Source organism: Mastigoproctus giganteus, chromosome 8, assembly GCF_048544385.1.
Source record: "Mastigoproctus giganteus isolate SK-2022 chromosome 8, ASM4854438v1, whole genome shotgun sequence".
NCBI lineage: Eukaryota > Metazoa > Arthropoda > Arachnida > Uropygi > Thelyphonidae > Mastigoproctus > Mastigoproctus giganteus.
The window spans coordinates 26,930,810-26,954,702 of record NC_143582.1 but is presented as its reverse complement, the minus strand read 5'-3'; the positions used below and the strand labels follow the sequence as shown (position 1 = coordinate 26,954,702).

General features: G+C 34.2%; 1 protein-coding gene across 2 annotated transcripts in view; it reads left to right on the top strand.

Moving 5' to 3' along the window:
• Positions 1 to 23,893, top strand: part of obe (activating signal cointegrator 1 complex subunit obelus) — a 402,671-nt gene that overhangs the window by 29,894 nt on the left and 348,884 nt on the right. For both annotated transcript variants that reach the window (XM_090379766.1, XM_090379764.1), the window contains exons 3-5: positions 12,705 to 12,814; positions 14,411 to 14,988; positions 20,471 to 20,638. In XM_090379766.1, the coding sequence (XP_090235892.1) occupies positions 12,705 to 12,814; positions 14,411 to 14,988; positions 20,471 to 20,638 (856 nt within the window). The remainder of the gene's footprint in view (positions 1 to 12,704; positions 12,815 to 14,410; positions 14,989 to 20,470; positions 20,639 to 23,893) is intronic.

The window sequence follows — 23,893 nt, the reverse complement described above, 5'->3', positions numbered from 1 at the left end:
CTTCTCTGCCACATGTCTCATTAGTCCATCTGACAACCATTTAGGCCTAAACCTTGAACAATATTTCTTAGTTGGTATGTAAAGCCTGGTAGCCACCAAGATTAGTTCCTTGAATGCTTCCCATTTTGAGTTTGCTGTTGGTATCATCATCAGTTGGTCCCACTGTATAGAATTTAAATACTGTCTCAGACCATCATAGTCGCCTTTACGAAAACAAAAACCCTTCCCTTTACCTCTGATGGTAGTTACCTCCTTGAGTAAATCCCACTTCAACACACTGTGATCACTGTCACCTAGTGGTTCATTTATCTGCAGGTTCTTAATGCATGAAGAATCACTACTGATAATCAGATCAAGAGTATTGCTCCCTCTTGTTGCCTCACGAACATGCTGATGTAGAAAACAATCATCCAATAAATCCACAAAAGCCTTGCTAGTGTGCGAGTGACCAACCCACAAATTCCAGTCAATATCTGGGAAATTAAAATCCCCCATTATAAGACTCTCTGATTTACTGGCCCACTCTATTTCCCTGTACAATATATTATTATACTCATCAGAGTCATTAGGCCTATAGCACACTCCTACTCTCAATTTTGATTTCCCTATGCTTATGTCACACCAAACTGACTCGACACTGCCCTGTCCATCGATGTCAACTGGCTTCACTTCCTTTGACTTTATGTGTTTCTTAATTAATAGCATAACCCCTCCTCCCCTCCTGTCCTGTCTATCCTTTCTATATACATTGTATTCCCCAAATTCCAGTTCCGTATTACTTATATCTGTGTGACACCACGTCTCTGATATCCCAACAATATCTGCCTTTGATGTTTTGAGCAATACCTCAAGTTCATCAAATTTATTTACCAAACTCCTAGCATTGGTGTACACGCAGGTATACATGCACCTGTTTCTATTCTTAGCTACCCTAACACAACCCATGTGTTTACTTGTAACGCAATGACTACCAGCAGTCTCTGAAATATCCTGCATCTTGTTTTTCAGACTTCTGCTCATTTGAATAGAAGCAGTGCAAGAATCACTTCCACCTCTGCCAGTGGCTACTGTTAATCTATTAGTCCTTGTATCCCCCCCAACTAGCAGTTTTCCGACCCACCTAACACTGCCTCGACAGCATCAGCAAAAATTCTTGCACCCTTTCTATTTAAGTGTATCCCATCCCTGTAGAAGCAATCTCTCCTGTTAACAAGTACAGTCCAGGCTGAAAAAAATTCTACCCCTTGAGCCTTGCACAATCCCTCCAGGGCCGAATTGATCGACAAGGCTCTCATCATATACTCATCTTCCTCATTTATTCATTCAACTGCCGTTTTCTGGAACAACCTTCCTTCATACGTATTTCCTGAAAATTACAATCTACAGAAGTTCAAGTCTAATGTCAACAAATATCTTCTTTCGTCTTCTCAACCTCCAACCCAAGCACAGTACTAAGTACTATAGGTTCTGATACCTCTCGTGTTTGGGGTTCACATAAAAAAAAAAAAAAAAAAAACTATTCTCATTCTATTGCTATTTTCATCTTTATTTATTACGCCTTTATCCCTACCCCATCCTCAATTTAATACCTCTCCCTATACCATGTGCTTGTTACTATTTATTTTAAATTCCAACCATAAATTATTCTAAATCTTCTTATCTTCACATAATTCCGACTTTTTTTTTTTTTTTTTTTTTTGAATTTACTCAAAATTCTACTTACGTATCAAAATACTTCTTTCCCACTCCGAAAACACTTAATTATGTGTGTGTATATATATATTTGTAACCTTATCCTTGTTTTTACCTTAATAATTTTCATACCATTGACACTGCGTTGGACTATCTTGTCCATATTGTAAAAGAATGTGCTAACCTTTTCCTTTTCTTTTTGGTTTTATTTCACATTACTTCTACTGTTATGACAAGTATAGAAATGCAGTTCCTGATACATGGTTGGGTGTAGTCCTCTGATGAATTACTTAATCATGTATCAATATATTAACTTCTGCTTATATTAGACTGCATTTTTGCCTTCCCTCTATTAGACCTATTACTAAATTTGCCCTCCCATATCTGATGACAGCTTTATCATTTTTTATTTTATTTTACTTTATTTTGTTTAATCATTTGTATTAATAATTTTACTTTTACAGTTCCTTCACCTCCAAATTGGCTTTGCAAATTCAGCCCATAATTTGCTTAATTCATTATAACCTTTAGGATATTAACATTCTTTCGCCTCTTTCATATCTACATTATTTCTTTTTTCTACTATCCTTACCCTTCTAGTCCCTGGCACTTTATGTAATTCTCACGTCCATCTATACTGACTTTTTCAGATCTGTTGACACTTCCATGCTTATATACTTTTGCATTCTTTACTGCTGCTTTGCATGTTTTGGTGCATTTATCATACCTTGTTTATCCATTTTTGTTTTTCAGTTTCTCCAAGAATATTGTACTCTGGTTACATTATTTTAATGCAGGCGCCTCCGTAGCCAGGTGGGCAGAAGCGGCAGTTTGTAGCACGTACTTCTTGATTAGACCGGGTTTGAGCCCGCGACCACCAAATACAGAGGATGTGGAAAGGTCAGGGAATGACCACCACATTTCCCCGGAGCAATATGGCCTTAGCTGCTAATGCTCCTAAAAACCAAACGAGAACAATAACAACAACATTATTTTGATGCAAAATTTATGTACCCTAAATGCATTTATAGATATTTGTTTGTAATAATAGTGACAAATTAACTTGAACAGATGACTATACAAATAAATTTATCATATAGATATTGAAAATTTATAGATAATTTTTCAACAGAGACTGTTTCATATTCCAGCATTTTCCCTGAAAGGCCTTTGCAGGGGGAAACACAATCAATGGTGTGTGAACACCACTGGTCGAATACCACTCCCATATATAGCAGTGCCTCGATTAATGCAAAGAGTGTATTCTTGAAGGACATTGCATTAGTCCAATTTATATAATGTTAAATATATGGATATCCTCTAAGCAACACAAGATAGCATGGGTAGCACTGTGGTTATAATTACTGCCCTCCCATCATTTGGAAAAGGCCTGGGTTTAAATCCTGTCTTTGACAGGAGTTTTTTTAAGGAATTTTTATGGGCTTTCACTTCATGGCTAAGTTAGTTGGTCTTTGGCATATATAGGCACCTCTGTAGCCAGGTGGGCAGGAGCAGCAGTATGTATCACATGCTTCTTGATTAGACCGGGGTTCGAGCCCGTGACCATCAAATACGGAGGATGCGGAAAGGTCAGGGAATGACCACCACATATCCCCGGAGCAATATGGCCTTAGTTGCTAATGCTCCTAAAAAAAACCAAAAAACCAACTCTGGCACATATAGCATGCACCTTCCCCACCACAAACTTTATCCAGCAAATCAAAAATCAACCAGGGAACATATGCAATTTATTACATTTTATACAATTATACATAATATAAACATTACTATAAAACAGTGGTTCCCAAACTTTTCCATACGAGTCACACTTGAAATTAAAAGACACCGCATTTGTATCACACCAAACTAACGGTTAAAAAGCAAGAAATAGTTAAATGGGAAATTCTAATCTTAATACTATATTCAATAATAAGATAAAAAATTATTTCCTTTCCTACCTTAAGGCCAAATACACCTTTTGACCAAATATGCCATTTTCTACCTTTTGGTTAATAAAATGGAAAAAATTTAAAGGAAACAAAACCCTCTGGAAAATTAGCACAAGTAGCACATGCCGTAACATGCCCACTTGTTTGAGATTGTGCCCACATGACGCCTTACTTTTTTGTACAGTTGGTATCCTAAAGAATTTTTTTATGGCAGTATTTTTCTAATTAAAAAATTAATAATGAAAATTAAAAGTGAACACTATACTGACAGATTACTAAAATTCATACTGATAGGTCTAATAGGTATTTAAATATTTATTTAAGCTTTTTATTTATTTTTAAATTTAAATTTTTTTTCTGTTTTTTAAAAAAAAAGGTTGGTATGCCCCCTAGATGGTTAAAAAAAAAGAACCGAAGAAGACAGAGTATAAATTAATACCTGCAAATGACTTCATGGTTAGTTGTTACTAGTAACTCCTGCAGCTCACACTTAAAGGCTTGGATTCTGTTGCTGTTGAAGAACACTTCCTGCTGTGGTGGAAAGAGCTCCTTTTATGCACTATTACCATGCAAGCAGACTTAGTTATTCTTAGGCAAGGGTTTGCAGGTTGTTTCCAGGAATATCTAAAATTTTTCTTTTAATATTAGATCAACTAGTCATAGAATACCCATAATTCAGAGAGAGAGAGAGAGTCATAGAATACCCATAATTTAGAGAGAGAGAGAGAGAGAGAGAGAAAGAGAGAGAGAGAGAAACACATTCATCAGAAATACAGTGAACTCATGTATAGAGTGACCTGTTTTTATGGATCGTTTTCACCTCTGCTCCTAACTATCATCATAAGATGTCAAGGACAAGCTAGCAAACTAAAATTAGTGGCTGTTAATTAACTAATGCTGGTACTGATATGGTTAGAGTATATACATAGTTTTTCAAAATTGCATGGAACAAATGTAGAAGCATATCCTATAGCAAAAAATGAGAGAAAAAACTAAACGTCTCAAAAGTTTTTATTTTCGAAATATTAAACATTAATCACAAATTACAACACCATGTAAAGCAGCAAAACATTTTTATGCTGAAGTTTATGAAATAAAAATATGACTACATAAAATGGACTTTAAACAATACAAAACTGTACCAAAACTAACGTGAATAGTGTTCTAGTATGTGAATCATGCCAATTACTCATATGTGAGTAACTAGTGTTTCAGAGTATTTACTAGCAGTGTCATCATGTCTGTTATGAGTTTCAGGTTCCATAATGACTGCCTCATTGCATAGAGAATGGCATTTGTTAAACTGATATTATTAATTTGTGGAGACACCACAAATGTGTTTTTTTTACAATAAAGTTTTTTGGATTTTAACTGATGTGATTTTAATTTAAGATCACATCACATTAGTTAACAAGTTCACTAATCTGATTTTAATTTAAGATGAGGTTTATAAGAATTCTGCAGCTGCCATTTGCAGATACACTGAAAAATTTCCAACTCAACAAGTACCAAAGTGTAAACCATTTGTTGATGTGGAGATGACTTAGAGAAACAGGTGTACCAAAACCATTACAAGTAAATGCTATTAGAGGGAGATTTTGGCAAACTGCAAATGTTAAAGAACAAATACTTTGTGCTGTGCAAGTATTTCCTACCACAAGTAACAGAAAGGTGTCAGATTGCCTAATGTTTCATCCACAAGCATATGGAGATCATTACACGAACAGCAATTGTTTCCTTATGCCTCACCAGTCTGATTAGGTTATCGCAAGGGAAATGGGTGCAAAGAAATTTTGACATTATATACTTGGATATCAGCAACGCCTTCAGTACTGTTCCACATGTACAATTGCTGTATAAGTTGAAAAAATGTGGTATTAGGGGCAGGTCCCTACTATGGATAAAAGAATGGTTGAGCTAGGAGACAGAATGGAGTTCTACAAGGGTCAGCATTGGGCCTTTACTGTTTTTAATATTTATTAATTATATTGATACCGAAATACATTGAGTGAGGGCTTTAGCCTCAGGCTGGAAGAGATTTAGACAATGTACAAGTTAGTGCAAACGCATCATATTAGTACGCAGCTAAACTCTGAATTAGCAAAAATATGCAAAGGCAGCATCGTTTAAGTTATATCTCATATTGTGAATACCTTCACGAGTTGCCATGACATTGCACTACTTCGAATAAGTAATGCTTCACCAAAGGAGAAGACTGTTGTTACTTATTCTCAGCAGATACCACCACCACCACCACCCAGACGGCACTGTTTCAGGGCTATTTGACCCTTCTTCGATGGTGGGTAGGTACCCTAGTGATGCAGTTATGACAAAACAGTTATGAAGTATAACTCCACAATATGAGAGATGCCTGATGGTGTAAAATATAACGGCTAAAGCCCTTAACATATTTCAGTCTTAATTTATATTATACACCATCAGGCATCTCTCATATTGTGGAGTTATACTTCATAACTGTTTTATCATCATTGCATCACTAGGGTACATACCCGCCCATCGAAGAAGGGCCAAATAGCCCTGAAACGGTGCTGTCTGGGTGGTGGCATCTGCTGAGAATAAGTAACAACAGTCTTCTCCTTTGATGAAGCATTACTTATTCGAAGTAGTGCAATGTCATGGCAAGTTGTTGTGAAGATATTTACAATATGAAATATAACTTAAACGATGCTGCCTTTGCATATTTTTGCTAATTCAGAGTTTAGCTGCGTACTAATATGATGCATTTGCACTAAACTTGTAATTATATTGATGTAAATGTGTCTAAGTTTTACCAGTGAAAAAAGGTGGACACAGTGGGTTATAACAGTAATTGGGAGGCTATTTCAAGAGGATTTTGATAACCTAAGCCGATAGGCTGGAAAATGGCAGTTGACATTTTACAATGATAAATGTAACGTATTGCATTTAGGTGATAGTGATACCATTTGTGTGGTGCCGAACTCAAGGTAGTTGATAAGGAAAAAGACCGAGGGGTGATTGTACAGTCTGATATGAAATTCTCTGAGCAGTGCAAACAGGCTGCTAGAACAGCTGATGGGTTATATCAATGATATACCGGAATGAGTCTTGTCTGACAAATTTGATAGGATATTATGATGTGGTTACAAAGGAACTGGATGCAGAAAATAATTTTGATATCATCTATTTGGATTTCAGGAAAGCTTTTGACACCGTTGCGCATGGAAGACTATTGTACAAATTGGAGCAGAATGGTATTAAGGGTAAGTCGCTACAATGGATAAAAGGATGGTTAAGTGGGAGAAGACAGAGGGTGGTAATCAATGGGTGCTGCTCTTCTTGGACTAATATTATTAGTGGAGTCCCACAGGGTTCGATGTTAGGTCCACTGTTGTTTTGTATATTTATCAATGATATTGATGAAGGTATATCAGGCTTAATGTCGAAGTTTGCAGTGATACAAAGGCTGGCAGGGTTGTTAATGACAGTAATGGCAGTGTGCTACTGCAACAGGATCTAGATAATTTGGGCAGATGGGCTAAGAAGTGGTAACTGAAGTTTAACCTTGACAAATGCAAAGTACTGCATATGTGTAGAAGTAACCCCAAAGAAACGTACCAACTGTGTGGTACTACGCTTAAGGTGGTAGAAAATGAAAAAGACCTGGGAGTAATTGTGCAGTCAGATATGAAGTTTTCTGAGCAATGCAGACAGGCTGCCAGGGCAGGTCATGGGGTTTTGTCAATGATATATAGGAATTTTGCTAGCAGGGAGAAGGAGGTGATTGTCCCTCTGTATAAGGCAATAGTCAGGCCACGCCTTGAGTACTGCGTACAGGTCTGGAGGCCTCATTTTAGGAAGGATGTAGATTTACTTGAGCATGTACAGAGAAGGGCAACAAGATTGGTGAGGGGAATGAAGGGATCCTCTTACCAAGAGAGGCTTAAGTTCTGCAAATTGCAGTGGCTGGAGACTAGGCACCTGCGCGGTGACCTGATTGAGGTGTATAAGGCCTTGAATGGGTTGAGCATGCTGAATTCTGATAGGATCCTTCCACTTGTTCAGATTACGAACCTAAGGGGACATAAATTCAAATTAAGAAAAGACAGATGAAGAATAGATGTGCGGAAATTTGCCTTTAGCCAGCGGGTGGTTAATTGCTGGGACAAACTTCCATCTGTCGTTGTGGAAGTTGATAGGTTGAATAAATTTAAGAGGAACTGGACAGGCATTTGGAGGGAATGGTGTGATTTTTTTTTTTTTTTTTTTTTTTTTTGGCTGATGCTGCATAAGCTCATACACTTGCTTTCTTGCATCACATGCCACTACTACTACTAGTACTACTTTGCCATGGACAAAGAGGTGATCATCCTGTTGTATAAGGCAATGGTTAGTCTACAAATACTACATACAGGTTTGGAAACCTCATTTCAGGAAGGACATAGATCTGCTGGTAAGGGTGCAGAGAAGAGCAGTGGGATTACTTGGTGAACAGAGGGATATTTTTACCAGAGAAGATTGAAGTTTTTTAAATTGCAATTTGTGGTAACTAAGAATCTGCATATGACCTAATTGAGGTGTCTAAGGCTTTAAAAGAGTTAAGTAAACTAAATGCTAATGGTATCTTTACCCTTTCTTAGTTGTAGAACTAAAGAGGGTGTAAATTGAAATTGAAAAGAAAATGGTTGCAGATTAGATGTGTAGAAATTTGCATTCAGGCAAAAGCTAAAAGTCAGTTTTTGGAGTAATTTTCCACCCAGCATTGTGAAGGTGGGTAGGTTGAGTAAATTTAAGGAAAGTTAGGACATGTTATTAAATTTCGAAGAATTCCTTAAATTAAATCAATGCCAATCAGAAGAAGAATATCTAAATATTTTGAGGGCTGGTATCAAACGACCACTTGTATTTCTTAAATGCAAGATAGAAGAGAAATTTATGAATAATTACAATCCTTGGATTTTAGGAGTGCTTCTGATTTACAATTTATCATAGAAGAATATTCATATGCAGCATATGTGTTGAATATGTGAATAAAACTAACAGAGGAATAAGCAACCTGCAAAAGGAAAATTATAGAGCTACAAGAAGAATATCCTGATATGGATATAATTGATTTAACACACGCATTAAGTGTAGATTATTGAATTCTGTGGAGATGAGTTCACAAGAGGCAGCTTGGTATTTATTATGATACCCAATGTCCGTATCTTCAAGAGCAATTGAATCCGTGGCAATGGTATGGCCACATGAGCGTCAGAAATTACATAAATCAAAAGCTGAATTGGATGAACAACAAGTTGATGGTGAGCCTTTGGATATATAAAAAGATAGTATTTTTGATAAATATGAAAAACAGGGTGAAACATTTAAAAGATATAACTCTTGCACAATTTACTGCTCATTATCGAAAAGGAAATGGGGGATGGGTGCAAAGAAAATTTCCTAAAATAATTTGGTATCGGAATTATAATACATGTCTTCGTGAACATATACGCAAAATGGCAACTTTACACATAATTTTAGTTTCATAATGAGTTCCTGCAGTAAAGACACTTTTAACGGCTGCTGCTGCTGTGACGTTATCAGTGACACTATCAGTCTCAGAGTAGAGTGGCAGCAACTCATTATATACCTGGTACATAATTACATTTTTTTTTTTTTTTTTTTTGCCTATTGCTGTATAAGCTTTGCTTTCTTTCACCCTATGCTTGTACAAACTTTTGTACTGGTAAATACAAACTTTTGTTAGTAGCTCATTATTCATCATGTTCTGGTTACAGATAAATCATGTTTTTCAAGAAATGAAATTCTGAACTCTTGGAACACTCAGGTTTTGAGAGGCAAAAAAGAAAGAAAGAAAAAAAATCCACATATGATTCCCAGTGCTCATTATCAGCATACCTTTTCCTTTAATGTTTGGCATGGTATTGGCGCCTCCGTAGCCAGGTGGGAAGGAGCAGCAGTGCGTAGCACACGCTTCTTGATTAGACCGGGGTTCGAGCCCGTCACCACCAAATACGGAGGATGCGGAAAGGTTAAGGAATGACCACCGCATATACTGGAGCAATATGGCCTTAGTTGCTAATGCTCCTAAAAACCAAACAACAACCTACTGGGGGGGGACGGCATGGTATTCTTGAGGACGCTCTTAATGGTTCTTACTTTTTACTACTCTGGCTGGGCCTTGTACACTTAGTCAGATTTTATCCAACAATGTGTCTGCTGTTTTTAGCTATTTAAAATCAGTAAACACTGTTACTCATATTTAAAATTTACCTTTTATTGTTATTTCTTTATTGATTTATCTCATTTTTTTTATATCTTTGTTATTATATATCTTGACTTGGTGACCTAACTAATTAGGTCACTGAAAGCTTAAAATTTTTATATATGACCAGGTTTTGGTGCATATAGCCTTAGTTGCTAATGCGCCAATAAAATCCAAACCAACCAACCAACAAACTTTTTACTACCAAGGCCTTCGGAAATAGTATTCCTGCATTTTATGTGGGAACTGTTTAGAGGCATAGTTCTTGAAAATCAACATTGGATGTGGTTTGTGCATGACTGTGCACCCTGTCACTTTTTTTTGTGATGTTGCCAACTTTTTAAATGCAGAGTATAATTGACAGTTTGGCTGAAACAGCCCTGTATAATTGGCCACTACAATCACTTGACCTTACTTGGATTACTTAGTGTGGGCCACATAAATTCTCTAGGTTATTCTACACATATTACTGTGTGAGACAAACTGGTAAATGCATTTTGGAAGATACTGAACCCATTAAGCTCTGAAACAGTACTACTAGACAGAGGATTGTGAATTTTTCACACTAAATGATGAGTCTACAATTAGTATTAGCAATGGCCACATGGTGCAAGGAAGCATAAGCCTATGGCTTATGTTTCCTTGCCTATGCTTCCTTTCCTGGTGCAGCATTAGCCTATGGCTTATGCTGCACCAGCCAAAAAAAAAAATAATAAAAAATAATAATATGAAAAAGAAAATTAAAAATAAATAAATAATAAGAGAAAATAAAGTAGATACCCCATGCATTTCCCTCCTCTCATAGGTAATTGTCCAGCTGCCCTTTGAATTTCCCCAAACTGTACCACCAATGTAGGTAACTTATTCCAGTAATTTATAACTTGCTGGCTAAAATAAAACTTCCTGCAATCCAGCCTAAACATCTCTCCTCATAACTTGAAATTATGGCCCCTAGTTCTAGAATCATTTATAACCATGAAACTTTTGTCCTCATTCATTTTACTTATGCCTCTCAGAGCCTTAAACACTTCAATCAAGTCTCCTCTAAGTTGCCTAGTTTCCAAGCTGTGCAACCCACATATTCGAAGTCTTTCCTCATATGGACACCCTTTTGCCGATCTTACCAGGCAAGTTACCCATCTTTGGACCCTTTCAAGAAGCACAATGTCTTTCTTTAGGTGCAGTCTCTGTACTTGAACACAGTATTCCATGTGTGGTCTAACAATTGCCTTATATAATGGGATTATGATGTTCTTATCTCTACTAGCAAATGTTCAATAAATCATCAGTAGAGTACCATGGACCTTCCTTGCAACCTGCCTACAATGCTCAGAGAACTTCATGTCTGACTGTATCATAACACCTAAGTCCCTTTTCTCCACTACTGGCTTTAGTGCAACTTCGCGAAGTGTATAAGTTAATTTTAGGTTACTGTTCCACCTTACACTTTGCTGGATTAAAGCATAGCTGCCATTTTTCTGGCCATCCCTGAAGTCTGTCTTGATCACTCTGAAGAAGCTCTGCTTGATCATTAACTACTCTACCAACCTTTACATCATCTACAAATTTAGACATCACACCCTCTATCCCTTCATCGATGTCATTTATGAAAATCAAAAACAACATTGGTCCTAATACTGATCCTTGGGGACCCCACTTCTTACATCAACCCAATCTGAGGAATAACCATTTATCACAACCCTCTGCCTCCTGCCCTGAAGCCATCCAGCTATCCATCTAAGGATTTTCCCTGTGATTCCAACCAGTTCCAGCTTATAAAGTAACTGCTCATGTGGGATCGAGTCAAATGCTTTGCTGAAATCCAAATAAATAATGTCAAAATTATTCCCTAAATCTAGCTCTTGAGCGACTCTGTCAAAATAGCTAACCAGATTAGTTAAACATGATTTTTCCTTTACAAAACCATGCTGAGTAACCTTCATAATTCCATTTCTGTCTAAATAATTTTAAATTCCACCCTTGATCAGTGCCTCCATGATTTTCCCCACTACTGAAGTTATGACTGACTGGCCGGTAATTTCCCACTTCACTCTTAGAACTGCCCTTACGTATTGCAGATACATTGGCACTTTTCCAATCAAACATAATCACTCCCGAGTTGGATAAAATGGAGGTCACTTTGAAAATCTGCTTTACATGTTTTCCTTTTAGAGATTTGTTTCTTTTTTTTTGTTTTGTAATTTATGATTATTGTTTAATATCTCAGAAATGAAATTCTTGAGACCTTTGTTTATAGGAATTTTTATTTTTATTTTTTTTATTTTTAGCTATTGTATATGCTCCTATATTTGTTCCATGTAATTTTATGGAACAACCTCCCTTCATGAGTGTTTCATATTTCCTGAAAATTATAAACTACAGAAATTCAAGTCTAATGTGAACAAGTATCTTCTTTTATCTTTCCAATCATGCATGGTAATAAGTATTATATGTTCTGTGATACCTTTTGTGTTTGGAGTTTCCATTAAAAAAAAATAATAATAATAATTTGAAACACTTTGTATAAACATTTGACGAGGCTCTTGTAGATATCTTATTCACTAACTTTTCAAATAAACACTGTGAAAAAAAGTTAATGTTTAAAAGTTTATTCTCAGAGTCCCTATTCTTTGGCCTCCTTGAACAAATTTCATTATGTTTGGTTTGCACGGAACAAACATGCATTAACTGAAGCATTGCTGTGAAGCATTTATCTTTAGAATGTGAAACATTGAATATAAAAGACAGTTATACATTTTTAATATTTTTGTAATTTTAGTATTTTTGGTTTTTTTAACATTTGTTATTAATTTTAGGACTGCAAGTTTTGGAAATATGAAAGACTTCTTTCTGAACTGCCATTCTGTTTCTGAAGATGAAGTTTTGAAGTTTTTTAAAGAGCTTATTTCTTTAGCAAAGGAAATGGGTAATTTAGATTTAGATATACATTAAATTAATTTATGAGAATTTTGGTGGCTTTCATAAGTCACCTCACTGAATATAATTATGCATTTACAACATCAACATATATTAACGTAAACATATGTTTGAAACATAAAATTATACTAGAAATTATTCTTGTAGGGATGAAATCATTTATCTTCATTCCATCCTTAACTCCCATCATTTATTAAACCATAGTTTTCTGGTAAATGTGCTAAGGCTGTCCAAGGTAAGAACATTAGCATATTGGAATTGACTTGTATCCAAATATCTAGATATTTTGCTTGTGCTAAAACTCAACACAGTTGTTAAAAGAAAAAAAAAAAAAAAAAAAGAGTTATTAAATCAATCCAAACTCTATTTTGAACTGAGTTCAAAATAGAATTTGGATTGATTAATAACTCTTTTTACTTACTCTTTTAGTCAGCTTCTTACTCTTAATTTTATTGAATTAAAAGTAAGCAACTGATTTCTTGTCCAGATATAGCTGAGCTGTCTTTTCTAAAGCTGACTTATTAGCATCCTTCTTTTCTTCTAATTCTTCTGTTGATAATCTTTGTATGCCTTCTGCTATGTCAGACCCATTACACTCAGTGCCTCCTGTGGTCTTCTGACCGAAGGTCACTAGAGGAACCATGAACACTTATTGAAAAGAAGTGTGCAGGTTCTAATAGCATTACTCCACTTATTGTCAAAACCTGTGTTCCAGAGCTTGCTCCTGTTTCATATCACCTTTTTATCCTCTCTTATTCCCCTGGAATAAGAGAGTGTAAAAAGCTCATATCCAGCCAATTGATGAAAAAATGACTAATTTTTAATTTGTCACATCCATCCCTTTGCATTTACCTCAACTCTCTCTCTCTCCAAAGTAATGGAGAAATTCATCAACTGGCAATTCTTGCACTACCTCAAAACATTCCATCTGATCAAACAAAATTTAAGGAGAATTTATAATTTTAAGGGATGTGTCAGATTAGCATATAATACAAAGACAGTCTGAATTGTGTTTACAGCAATGTCAACACAGTTTCCATGATAACAGGAATGTATTCAATAAAATGTTTCTGTTAGCTCTTGTGTTGACATTAGTCCACATAATAAATAATATTTATTTGCTTTAAATTTTCGTTTAGAATTGAGCCGCAGCTAAACTGGTATATGTGGAATTTTTAGGATTTTTTCTTATGGCTAGTCTGTTCTTAAATGAGGATGTTTGCATGCAGAAAATTTCCAAATTCCTTATACAGAAATCTTTGAAAGTTAGAACCTTTTACATCCTGTAGATCAGGATGTAAAAGGTTCCTGATCTACAGGATGTAAAAGGAATTTTTGCTGCCTATTTTCTTGTATATTTTAATCATTCATTTAATTAGGTCTTATTATAGTAGTAATAACATTCTAGTAATATTATATTCCAGAATTAACTGTAAACATTAGATCTAATGGAAGCTTAGCCTCCATACATATATCTTTGAAATCGAGCTTTTCAGGATATATATTGAGGCTAATATATGTAAAAGCAAATATCTTAATTTTACTTAATTTTCTTATTATAATTATTTTCTTTGTTGTGTTTCAGCTGGTTCAGAATCATCTTCTGCTGTGATTGAAGGAGCAGCTGTTTATCTTCTGGAGGTGTTTCAGGACTGTACAATAGTGAGTTGTGAACAGACACAAAAACTTCGTAGGATGTTTGGGCCTGTTTCCAGAAGTTTAACAACAAAAGCTTGCAGTTTAGTTAACAAAATAATTGGATTGTTATCTAGTGATATGCAGCAGATGCTTAAAGAAAAGAAATTTCTGAAAGATGATGATATATATGAAAGTGAAGAATTTGGACAAAAGATCAAGTTTACTGAATTACAGCCATTAACAGACAGTGATTTATTAATTGGATTTGAAGACTACACAAATGATGATAAAGATATTAATTTCAGTTTACAATACCAAGACTGTGATAAGAAAGAAAAATTTGAAACTTCTGGTGCACTAACAAACTCTGTTCAGAGTAAGAAGAAATATGATCGTGAATGGTTGAAAAGGGAAGTTGAGCAAGCCCATGAAAGTAATACACTTGAAGTTCCTCTTGAAGACCTTGTAACTTCTCTTATGCAGATGTTGCATTCAGAAAAATCTAATGATGAACTCCAAAATGATGTAAGTTATATATACATGAGTAAGTATATTTAGACTCAACTTAACTTTCTGTGTTCCTTAGTTAAGAGGATTGCTCAGGTTCTTAAGCATTTAGGATTGTAATGATTTTTTAGTAATTTAATTAGAAAAAAATTCTTATTTCTGAATCATCATAATCATTTCTGTTAAGTAATATGATAAATATTTAATTAATTATATATATATATTATATGTATAATGCATATATTATATGTATAATATACGAGGGGTGTTCCAAAAATATGCAAACTGGCAACACTGTTTCTTTGCTATGGAAACAAATGACGGGTTTGCAGTCTAGGAAGGTTCCCCCACCTTTTCTTAGTTAGTTTGTGCAAGCATATCACGTAGTATTCATTTTTGTGTTCGTTATAACAGTTTGTGAAGTGTGTTTTCTGATGGGGGATGAGATTGTTTGTTAATTATTAGACAAAGATTTTATTATTTTTTATTATTTTTACGTTATTTTTATGTTAATCTAAGATGCATTTATGGCTAAAGCCTCAAGCTGCGAGCAAATTTAGACTATGTATGTATTAAGTGCAATAGCATCATTAATACACAGCTATTTCTGAATAAACAGAATATTTATAAGGCAGCATCATTTTAAGTTATATCTCATATTGTGAATACCTTCACAACGAGTTGCCATGATATTGCAACTTTGAATAAGTAACACTTCACCTAAGGAGAAGACTAATGTTACTTATTCTCAGATAGGTACTACCACCCAGACGGCACCGTTTCATGGCTATTTTGTATTTGTGTGGGATAATAACTCGACTATCCAGTTGTCCCTATTAGACTTAGAAAAGCAAAAAGGTAGAGGGAAAGCAATACTAGGAGTGTAAGAGGAAAAGAAATGGTGTAGAAGAATGAAAGGGACAGTAACTCCTTCAACTCACACCACTCAAAAACTCATCGAATAGGCAACACTTCCCCAGTGGAGAAGGCTGTTGTTACCTATTCTTGGAAACTCCAGACATCATCAGGCTCCCCCTGGTGCCCTTTCAGGGCTATTTGGCCCTTCTTCAGTGGGTGGGTAGGTAGGTAGGCAGGTAGGTACCCAAGTGATGCAATGATGGCCCTTCTTCGGTGGGTGGGTGTGTAGGTAGGTAGGTACCCAAGTGATGCAATGATGGCAAAACAATTATGAAGTATAACACCACAATATGAGAAATGCCTAATGGTGTATGATGTATTTAGACTAAGATGCATTTAGGGCTAAAGCCTCAAGCTGCGAGCAAATTTAGACTATGTATATATTAAGTGCAATAGCATCATTAATACACGGCCATTTCTGAATAAACAGAATATTTGTAAGGCAGCATCGTTTTAAGTTATATCTCACATTGTGAATACCTTCATAACGAGTTGCCATGATATTGAACTACTTCGAATAAGTAACGCTTCACCTAAGGAGAAGACTAATGTTACTTATTCTCAGATAGGTACCACCACCCAGATGGCACCATTTCAGGGCTATTTGGCCCTTCTTCGGTGGGTGGGTAGGTACCCGAGTGATGCAATGATGGCAAAACAGTTATGAAGTATAAAGTATAACTCCACATATTGTGGAGTTATACTTCATAACTGTTTGCTACAGAATGCTATATTGTACCTTTCTATCTTCTGCCTGTAACCATATGACCACCCAGTTGCTTTCAGAAAAACCATGTTGTCATATAGACTACTTTAAATCATGACTACTTTGGAAGTTACTTGTGCTCATCAGTTCCCATTTATCCTGTCTTTAATTTATCAACAGCCATTTAATTTCAATTTGAAAATTGAAAATGTCCTCTCATTTTCCTAACTTTTTTTTTTTTTTTTCATTTGGTTACTTTCTTAATCATGATAACTTACCACATGTACTTTTTGTCTAGTCTAAGCTTACAATTCTGATATGTTCCTTCCTTGACTTACCTAAATTACTTCTTTTTTCCTCCTCTTGTCACTGGTTTAAATTTAATTTGTTGATGCTGTGTATTGTTGCTTCATAATTCTCAAATGAAAACTAAACATGCATTTATTCAAAGACCAATATAAAAATAATTATAATTAAATTCATCTGCAAAATTTAAGAAGGATTAGGTCAATTTATTCCACTAACTTCATTCTCTTCCGTAGAATAAACAACAATAAATCACCATAGCAAAAGTTGAAAAAATACAAATATCCAAGCATCAACACAAGCAGTAAAATTAAGTTCAAGTTCTATTAGTTTATTTAATTGCTAAAAATTCGTGTAAAATTACTAAATTCAATAGGACACTATTGGCCTTCCTTACTGCCTGTTTACACTGCTTGGAGAACATCATGTCTGACTGTATTGTTACTCCTAATTCCTTTCTTCCTATACTGTTTTTAGCTCAACCCTACCAAGAGTCTATGTTATTTTGGGGTTGTTATTCCCCAGGTGTAAGACCTTGAATTTTCCTGCATTAAAACATAGCCACTTTTCTGATCATTCCTGAAGTCTGTCTTTCTGAAGGAACTCTGCTTGCCACTTATCATCATCTTCAAATTTTGACGTCATCTATCCATCATCTGTGATGTTATCGTCATCTAACAATAATCTTCATCATTGTTATTTAAGAAAATCAAAAACAATAGTGATCCCAGTACCAATCCTTAGGGAATCCCACTTCTTACATTAGCCCAATCTGAAGAATAATTATAAATCACAACCATCTACCTCCTGCCCTGCAGCCATCCTGCAATTCGTCTAAGGATTTTCCCTATGATTCCAACATGTTTCAACTTATATGGTAACCTCTCATGCAGGACTGAGTCAAATGCTTTACTGAAATCCAAGTAAACAGTGTCCAAATTATTTACTGCATAAATCTCATGAGTAATTATGTTAAAATAACTAACCAGGTTTGTTAAACATTATTTTCCCTTTACAATACACTATTTTATGCTTCCTTCAGAATTGCATTTCTATCTAAATGACCCTGTAATGCACTTTTGCTTGTTGCCTCCATGATTTTCCCTACTCTAAGCCAGACTGACTGGTAGGTAGCCACCCATTTGACTCTTAGAACTCCCCTTTTATATTGGAGATACATTAGCACTTCTCCAATCGAAGGGAATCTCTGCTGATTCCAGTGACACCCTCATAATTAACCTTAGAAGTTCACTGCACGCTTTTACCATCTCTCTCTCAAAATTATTGGGTATATGTCATCTTCTCCAGTAGCTTTACTTAATTGCCATCACATTTAGGCTAAAATTTTTCTAATAAATAATCTTCTGATATTTCAGTTGCTAATTTAATAAGTATTGCTATCCATTAGTTAAAAGGTCAGGCACTGGTAAAAGGGGTGGTCAAAAAGTTTTGAGTACAGGAGATATAAAGTGTATTAAATAGTAGATATAGGTTTGATAGCTTAATATCTTATAAAATAGAATGAAAAAAATTGTATATCAACATCTTATGAAGTTTTTAAATTTTAATTTTTCATGTTGGTAGGTTGAAGGAAAATGAATATCCAGGAAGTTGATCATCATTCAGTAATTAAATATTTGACCAAAGAAGGCAGTATTGCTAAATGCCATGAAAGAATGTGTAGAGGGATAGTATCACCCAGTTATACTACTTTTGCAAGATGGTTGGCAGAGTTCAAAAGAGGATGGGAGTCAGTTGAGGATGATCCAAGGTCTGGTTAGCCATCTGAATCAATCATTTCTGAAACCATTGCCATCATTGAAAAAAAAAAATTTAGATACCAGAAAAATTAAACTGTCTGATCTTGAAAAAGTACTTTAACATTTCTCATATAAGCATTTTAACAATAATACATGAGCATTTATTTTAACAACGATGCATAAGCAATGTCCAAAGTTTGGGCATGATGAGTTTCCAGAACTTTTCCGTTTATAGTAAGCATCAAAGGGTGGAGTCATCAAAATAGAGTTTAAAATTAACCAGGTAGGTATTTATCCTATTTGGTGACTGGTAATGAAACTTGGTTACATTTTTGTGTTCCAGAATTCAAAGTAGAAAGCATACAATGGAAGCAGAAGGGATCACCAACCTCAAAAAAAAATTTTGAATCCAACCATCAACTGGAAAAGAGTTGGCCTCACTTTTCTGGGACACAAAAAGAATTGTTGTTAATTAATTGATTATCTTAATCTAAAACCATAATAACAGGAGAATATTATATTAGCCTTATGCCCAAATTAAAATCTGCAATTTTGAAAAAAAAAAGGAAAGAAAAGTTGAGTCATCAGGTTTTCCTTCTCTATGATAATGCACCCATGCACAATGCCTGGGTTGTACAGGCTGAAGTTCATGAATGTGGATATGAACAAATATCTTCCCCTCCCCTGTGCAGAATAAATATTCCCCTCCACCAGATCTATTCCTAAATGACTATTATTTATTCAGAAACTTCAAGTCATATCTTCATGGAATTTATTTTAAAGATAATGAAGAGCTAAAAAAATTTAGAAGTCTGGTTTGATGCCCAACCCAAAGATTTGTTTTTTGTAAGGATTAAACTCTGCAGATTAAATACAATAAGTGTATTGAACTTCAGGGTGAGTACATTGAAAAAAAAAAAAAAAACTGAATTTTTTACCTATGCCTTTTATGCCTTTTTCACCTCAACCTATCACTAATGGGTTGAGGTGAAATATATTAGTTATGTTTGGTAGTTTTCTTATACTAACTACTCTCAGAAGGGTTATTTGAGCTTTTATGGATACTATATCTTGTATATTTTTAATTTGTTTTAATTACTGTAGACATAATGTACTTGATTTCTTTGGTGAGCATAGTGTCTTAATTCACATAAATTCTATAAAAACACATAAAAAAACCCGAAAAAGTACACTGACTTTTAATTTTATTTCATAATTACATTTTTGCAGCCATGTTATTTGCAATGAATTTAGATATATATTTTTTTTCTCATCACAGTCACTGCACTCAAAATTAGGTATCCTTTCATCTCTATCATGAGAAATAATGAATTAATTGCCTTAATGAATGATTTTAGAATAAAAGTTTAAAGCAACACTGATTCAGAATTAAAATATATTGGCTTATAAATTGTCTTTGGATCATAAATTTAATGTGCAGGTAATTCTTAGAATTCTCAGCATTTCAGTCATGCAGCAGTCTTTAATACTAATCAGTGTCATCTTTAGTTATACCCAACAGTTGGCTATTTTCTCATTCACTTGGTATTGTCTTTACTTGTGACATCTCACTGTTGTTACAGGAGGAATATTATCTTTGTAGGTCTCCTTTAACAAAATTATTATGCATGATGTCATTTGGAGATGATCTTTGGTTTTTTTTGTATTAAATTGTAAAAAACAACCATGGCTTAGTTGCAGGTAAATACATTTATTTAAAATTATGTATTAATTTTTCATATAAGTTAAATGCATTGAACTTGTGATTTGCTTTTATGTTTATATAAGCCTCAACTTTTATTTCTTACAGCTGTTTGATTTTCTGGGATTTGAGAGAATGAATTTAATTCAGCAACTTTTAGAACACCGAGGTGACTTAATATCATCAAAGCTTATTGTTCCAGTTGAAGCTACTCTAATTAAACCATCTTCTGTGTTAAACCAGAGACCTGCTTATGGTTGTCAAGTAACAATTCAGGTATACAGTAGTAATTTTTTGATAATTTTTTAAATACGAAGTACAGTAAAGCTTTTATTTATCAGATTTCAATTTATTAATGGACTTCAGAAATAACTGACAGCATTCACTGAACCAGATTTTCATCTCTGTGGGAGCTAGTGAGGTGCCTCAGTCTCAGATATTTACCATCAATTAAAATATTTTAATTAACAGTAAAGTAAACTTAACTCACAACTAATGAGGCAGCATCTTTTCTTTATCAGTACAGTATGAGATAATCAGATAGAAAAACCAAAATACTGTTCTTTTTTTTTTATGATTCTTTTGTTCTTTTTTGTTCTTTTTTTTTCTGATTTTGAAGTAGCTTGTTGAAATGCTGTGCCTGAGTCGTTTACAGTTTTTGCTGTTATGAAGAAATTGCAAACCAAATTTATATGCCCTGCACCCTTTGCAAGCTTCTCTTGACTATCAAGAGCACCTTGTATAGGTTGCTGATGTCTGATAATATGACTCATCATTCCTCACATTGTCAGACATCGGTAAGGTACCACCTGAGCCTTTAGCAAGGATACATAAAAGCTCTTCAGCCTCTAAATAAGCTTTAATCAGACTTTTTACTGACACTATAGGATAATGAATGGCAAAATTTCAAGCTCTTCTATTCCACACAACTGATAAGTGCAATAAAATACAGTATTACCACATTTAATGTGTTCCTAGTTTCATAACATTCTAGCAGTTTCAATGGCTGCATATTTCTTTAGAATTTAATGGACAATTGGATTTAGTGGACAGGCTTATACCCCCATATAATCTGTTAAATTGAAGTTTTTTGTATTATTAATTTTTTCTTATAGTTTATGCATGTTGCCTGAGTCAGGTTAAGTAACCCTAGATATATTGTATAAAAGTAATTTAAATATTTTTTTTTCACCATATGTTGGAAATATATTTTTTCTTTTCAAATTCTGTCAAAACAAAAATGCATATTAACAGGGCTTTACAAATCTGTAGTCACTATGACACCTAAGAAATCCATGCTTGCATCTAACTTTTTTTTTTTTTTTTTTAATAATTCCATGAGCAACTTTAAAAAACTTGCCATTGGTTGAGAATGATTGGTCAAGTATGCAACAAACTGTTTCAGGTACAAATATAAAAATGAAAGAGAACTTTTGCAAGCATTTCTTTGTAACTTTAATAAGATTTAGAAGCATTTTTATTTCTTCTCTGATAATTTAGCAAATTTTGCTAACTGATCTTATAAATATGTTGTGTTTGAGTAATGTTCCATCAAGAAACACATGCAAAACTTAAATTATTATTTCTTCTATTTTTATGTTTCTGTGAGCCTACAAGATAAAATTTCATTGGTAGTAGCTGTCAGTCATGAACAGTGAATAACAGAACCTGGAATATATGTGTGTATGTATATACACATTTTTAATGGTTGACCTTGAAGAGTCTATACATATAAAATAAATTATATTATGTATATAATATAGGAGTACATATAATGTGTAAAATAAATTATATATTTTTCAAATTCATTTCAAGTAAATTTCAAATAATGTGCCTATTTATGTATGAATTGTCTTCAAATCTTTCATTAACTACTATCACATCTTATATATTTCCTAAGCAATTGTAGACACAGTTTATAAAAATAGATGGCAGTATGAAAATAGCTTTTAAAATCAGAGGAGGTGATTTCACATGTCAGCTATTGTCTAATTTTGACTTACAGAAGCCAAGATTATTTGAAATTCAGACCAGAAATTGATAAAAGTGAATCAAGTGATGCATAAATAGAGGTAGAAGGTATTATTATTATTGCATCATTTTTTTTATAAATTATATTACTTTTTTTTTATCTCATTTGATTTTTAACAGATATTTCACTCTAATTTTGGCCAACCAATTCAAAATGTATAGGGAGTGGTTATCACCAGGCACTACTCTTTTTGGACTAATGTTAATGGTGAACCTCCCCAGAATTGCATTGGGCCCATTGTTGTTTTCAGTATTTATTAATGATATTGATGAAAGCATATTAGGCTTAATGTCTAAGTTTAAAGATGACACAAAAGTTTACTGGATGGTTAATGGCAGGATATCCTACTGCAACAAGCTCTAGAAAAATTAGACCTCTTTCTCAGACTACACATGTGATGCGGCATAAATTGAAATTGAGGAAGAATTGTAGGATAGATGTGCATAAATTTGCCTTCAGCTAGTGGGTAGGTGAAGGCACAAGACCAGGTGGAAGTTTGTTCCAACAATCATTGGAACAAACTTCCATCTGGTCTTGTAGGGGTGGATAGTTTGAATAAATTCAAGGAAAAACTAGACAAACTCTTAGAGCAGGGGTTCTTAACTTTTTGCTTTAAGTGAACAAGATTTTGCAGCTTACAATACATGCGAGCACCATATATTAAAATATAAATTTTCTTTCTTAAAGATTAAAAATGCATTTTTTAAATAATTTTTTAGCTATTATGCATACAAGAATTATATTTCTCAATTAAAATTTTTGGGTGCTAATATTTATTACCTTATCAGTGTGAATCTTGACTTTGAAGAGATGAATGATGCCAAACCTTTGAAATTAATTTCTCCATTATGAAGAGATAATCCAAATTTTCTTCCCCATATGATGCCAACAATCTTGTTCTTTTTTTTTTTGTTTTTGACATTGTTCATTATTGAAAAAGCACTTTCACACGTATATGTTGCTCCAAGCATAGAAAGTACTTTGAGCACTTCTCTTTGTAATAAAGGAAATATTTTGCAGTTGGAAGAACCCCAGAATTTTAAAATAGTTTTGTGTTGGAAAAGACATTTCAGAGCTAAAGATGACTGAATATGAACAAGTTCTAACTCGGCAGCTGCTACTTCATTTTGATTGAAAGTTTGTTCTAAGTTAATGATTTCAAAATTTCTGTAATTTATTGTTAATTCAAATTTTGTGAAATGCTCATTCAAGTATTCAAATCTTTCTTGGAATTGGTCACTAAGGTCTTTGATTACATTCATACAAATGATGGGCACTTCCCAGCAGTTTCATCCAGACATTTTTAAGAGTAGGAAAATGAAGCAAATTTCCTTTCAAAACTTGATTCTGAAACACTTAAAGTTTTTTCTAAAATGTAATAACCTCCTCATATATAAAACTACCACAAATTTATCTTTTCCCTGTAGCCTCAAATTTTAACTCATTTAAATGGCTGAAGATGTCAACCATTAATGAAAGTTTAATCTTGAAATCTTCAT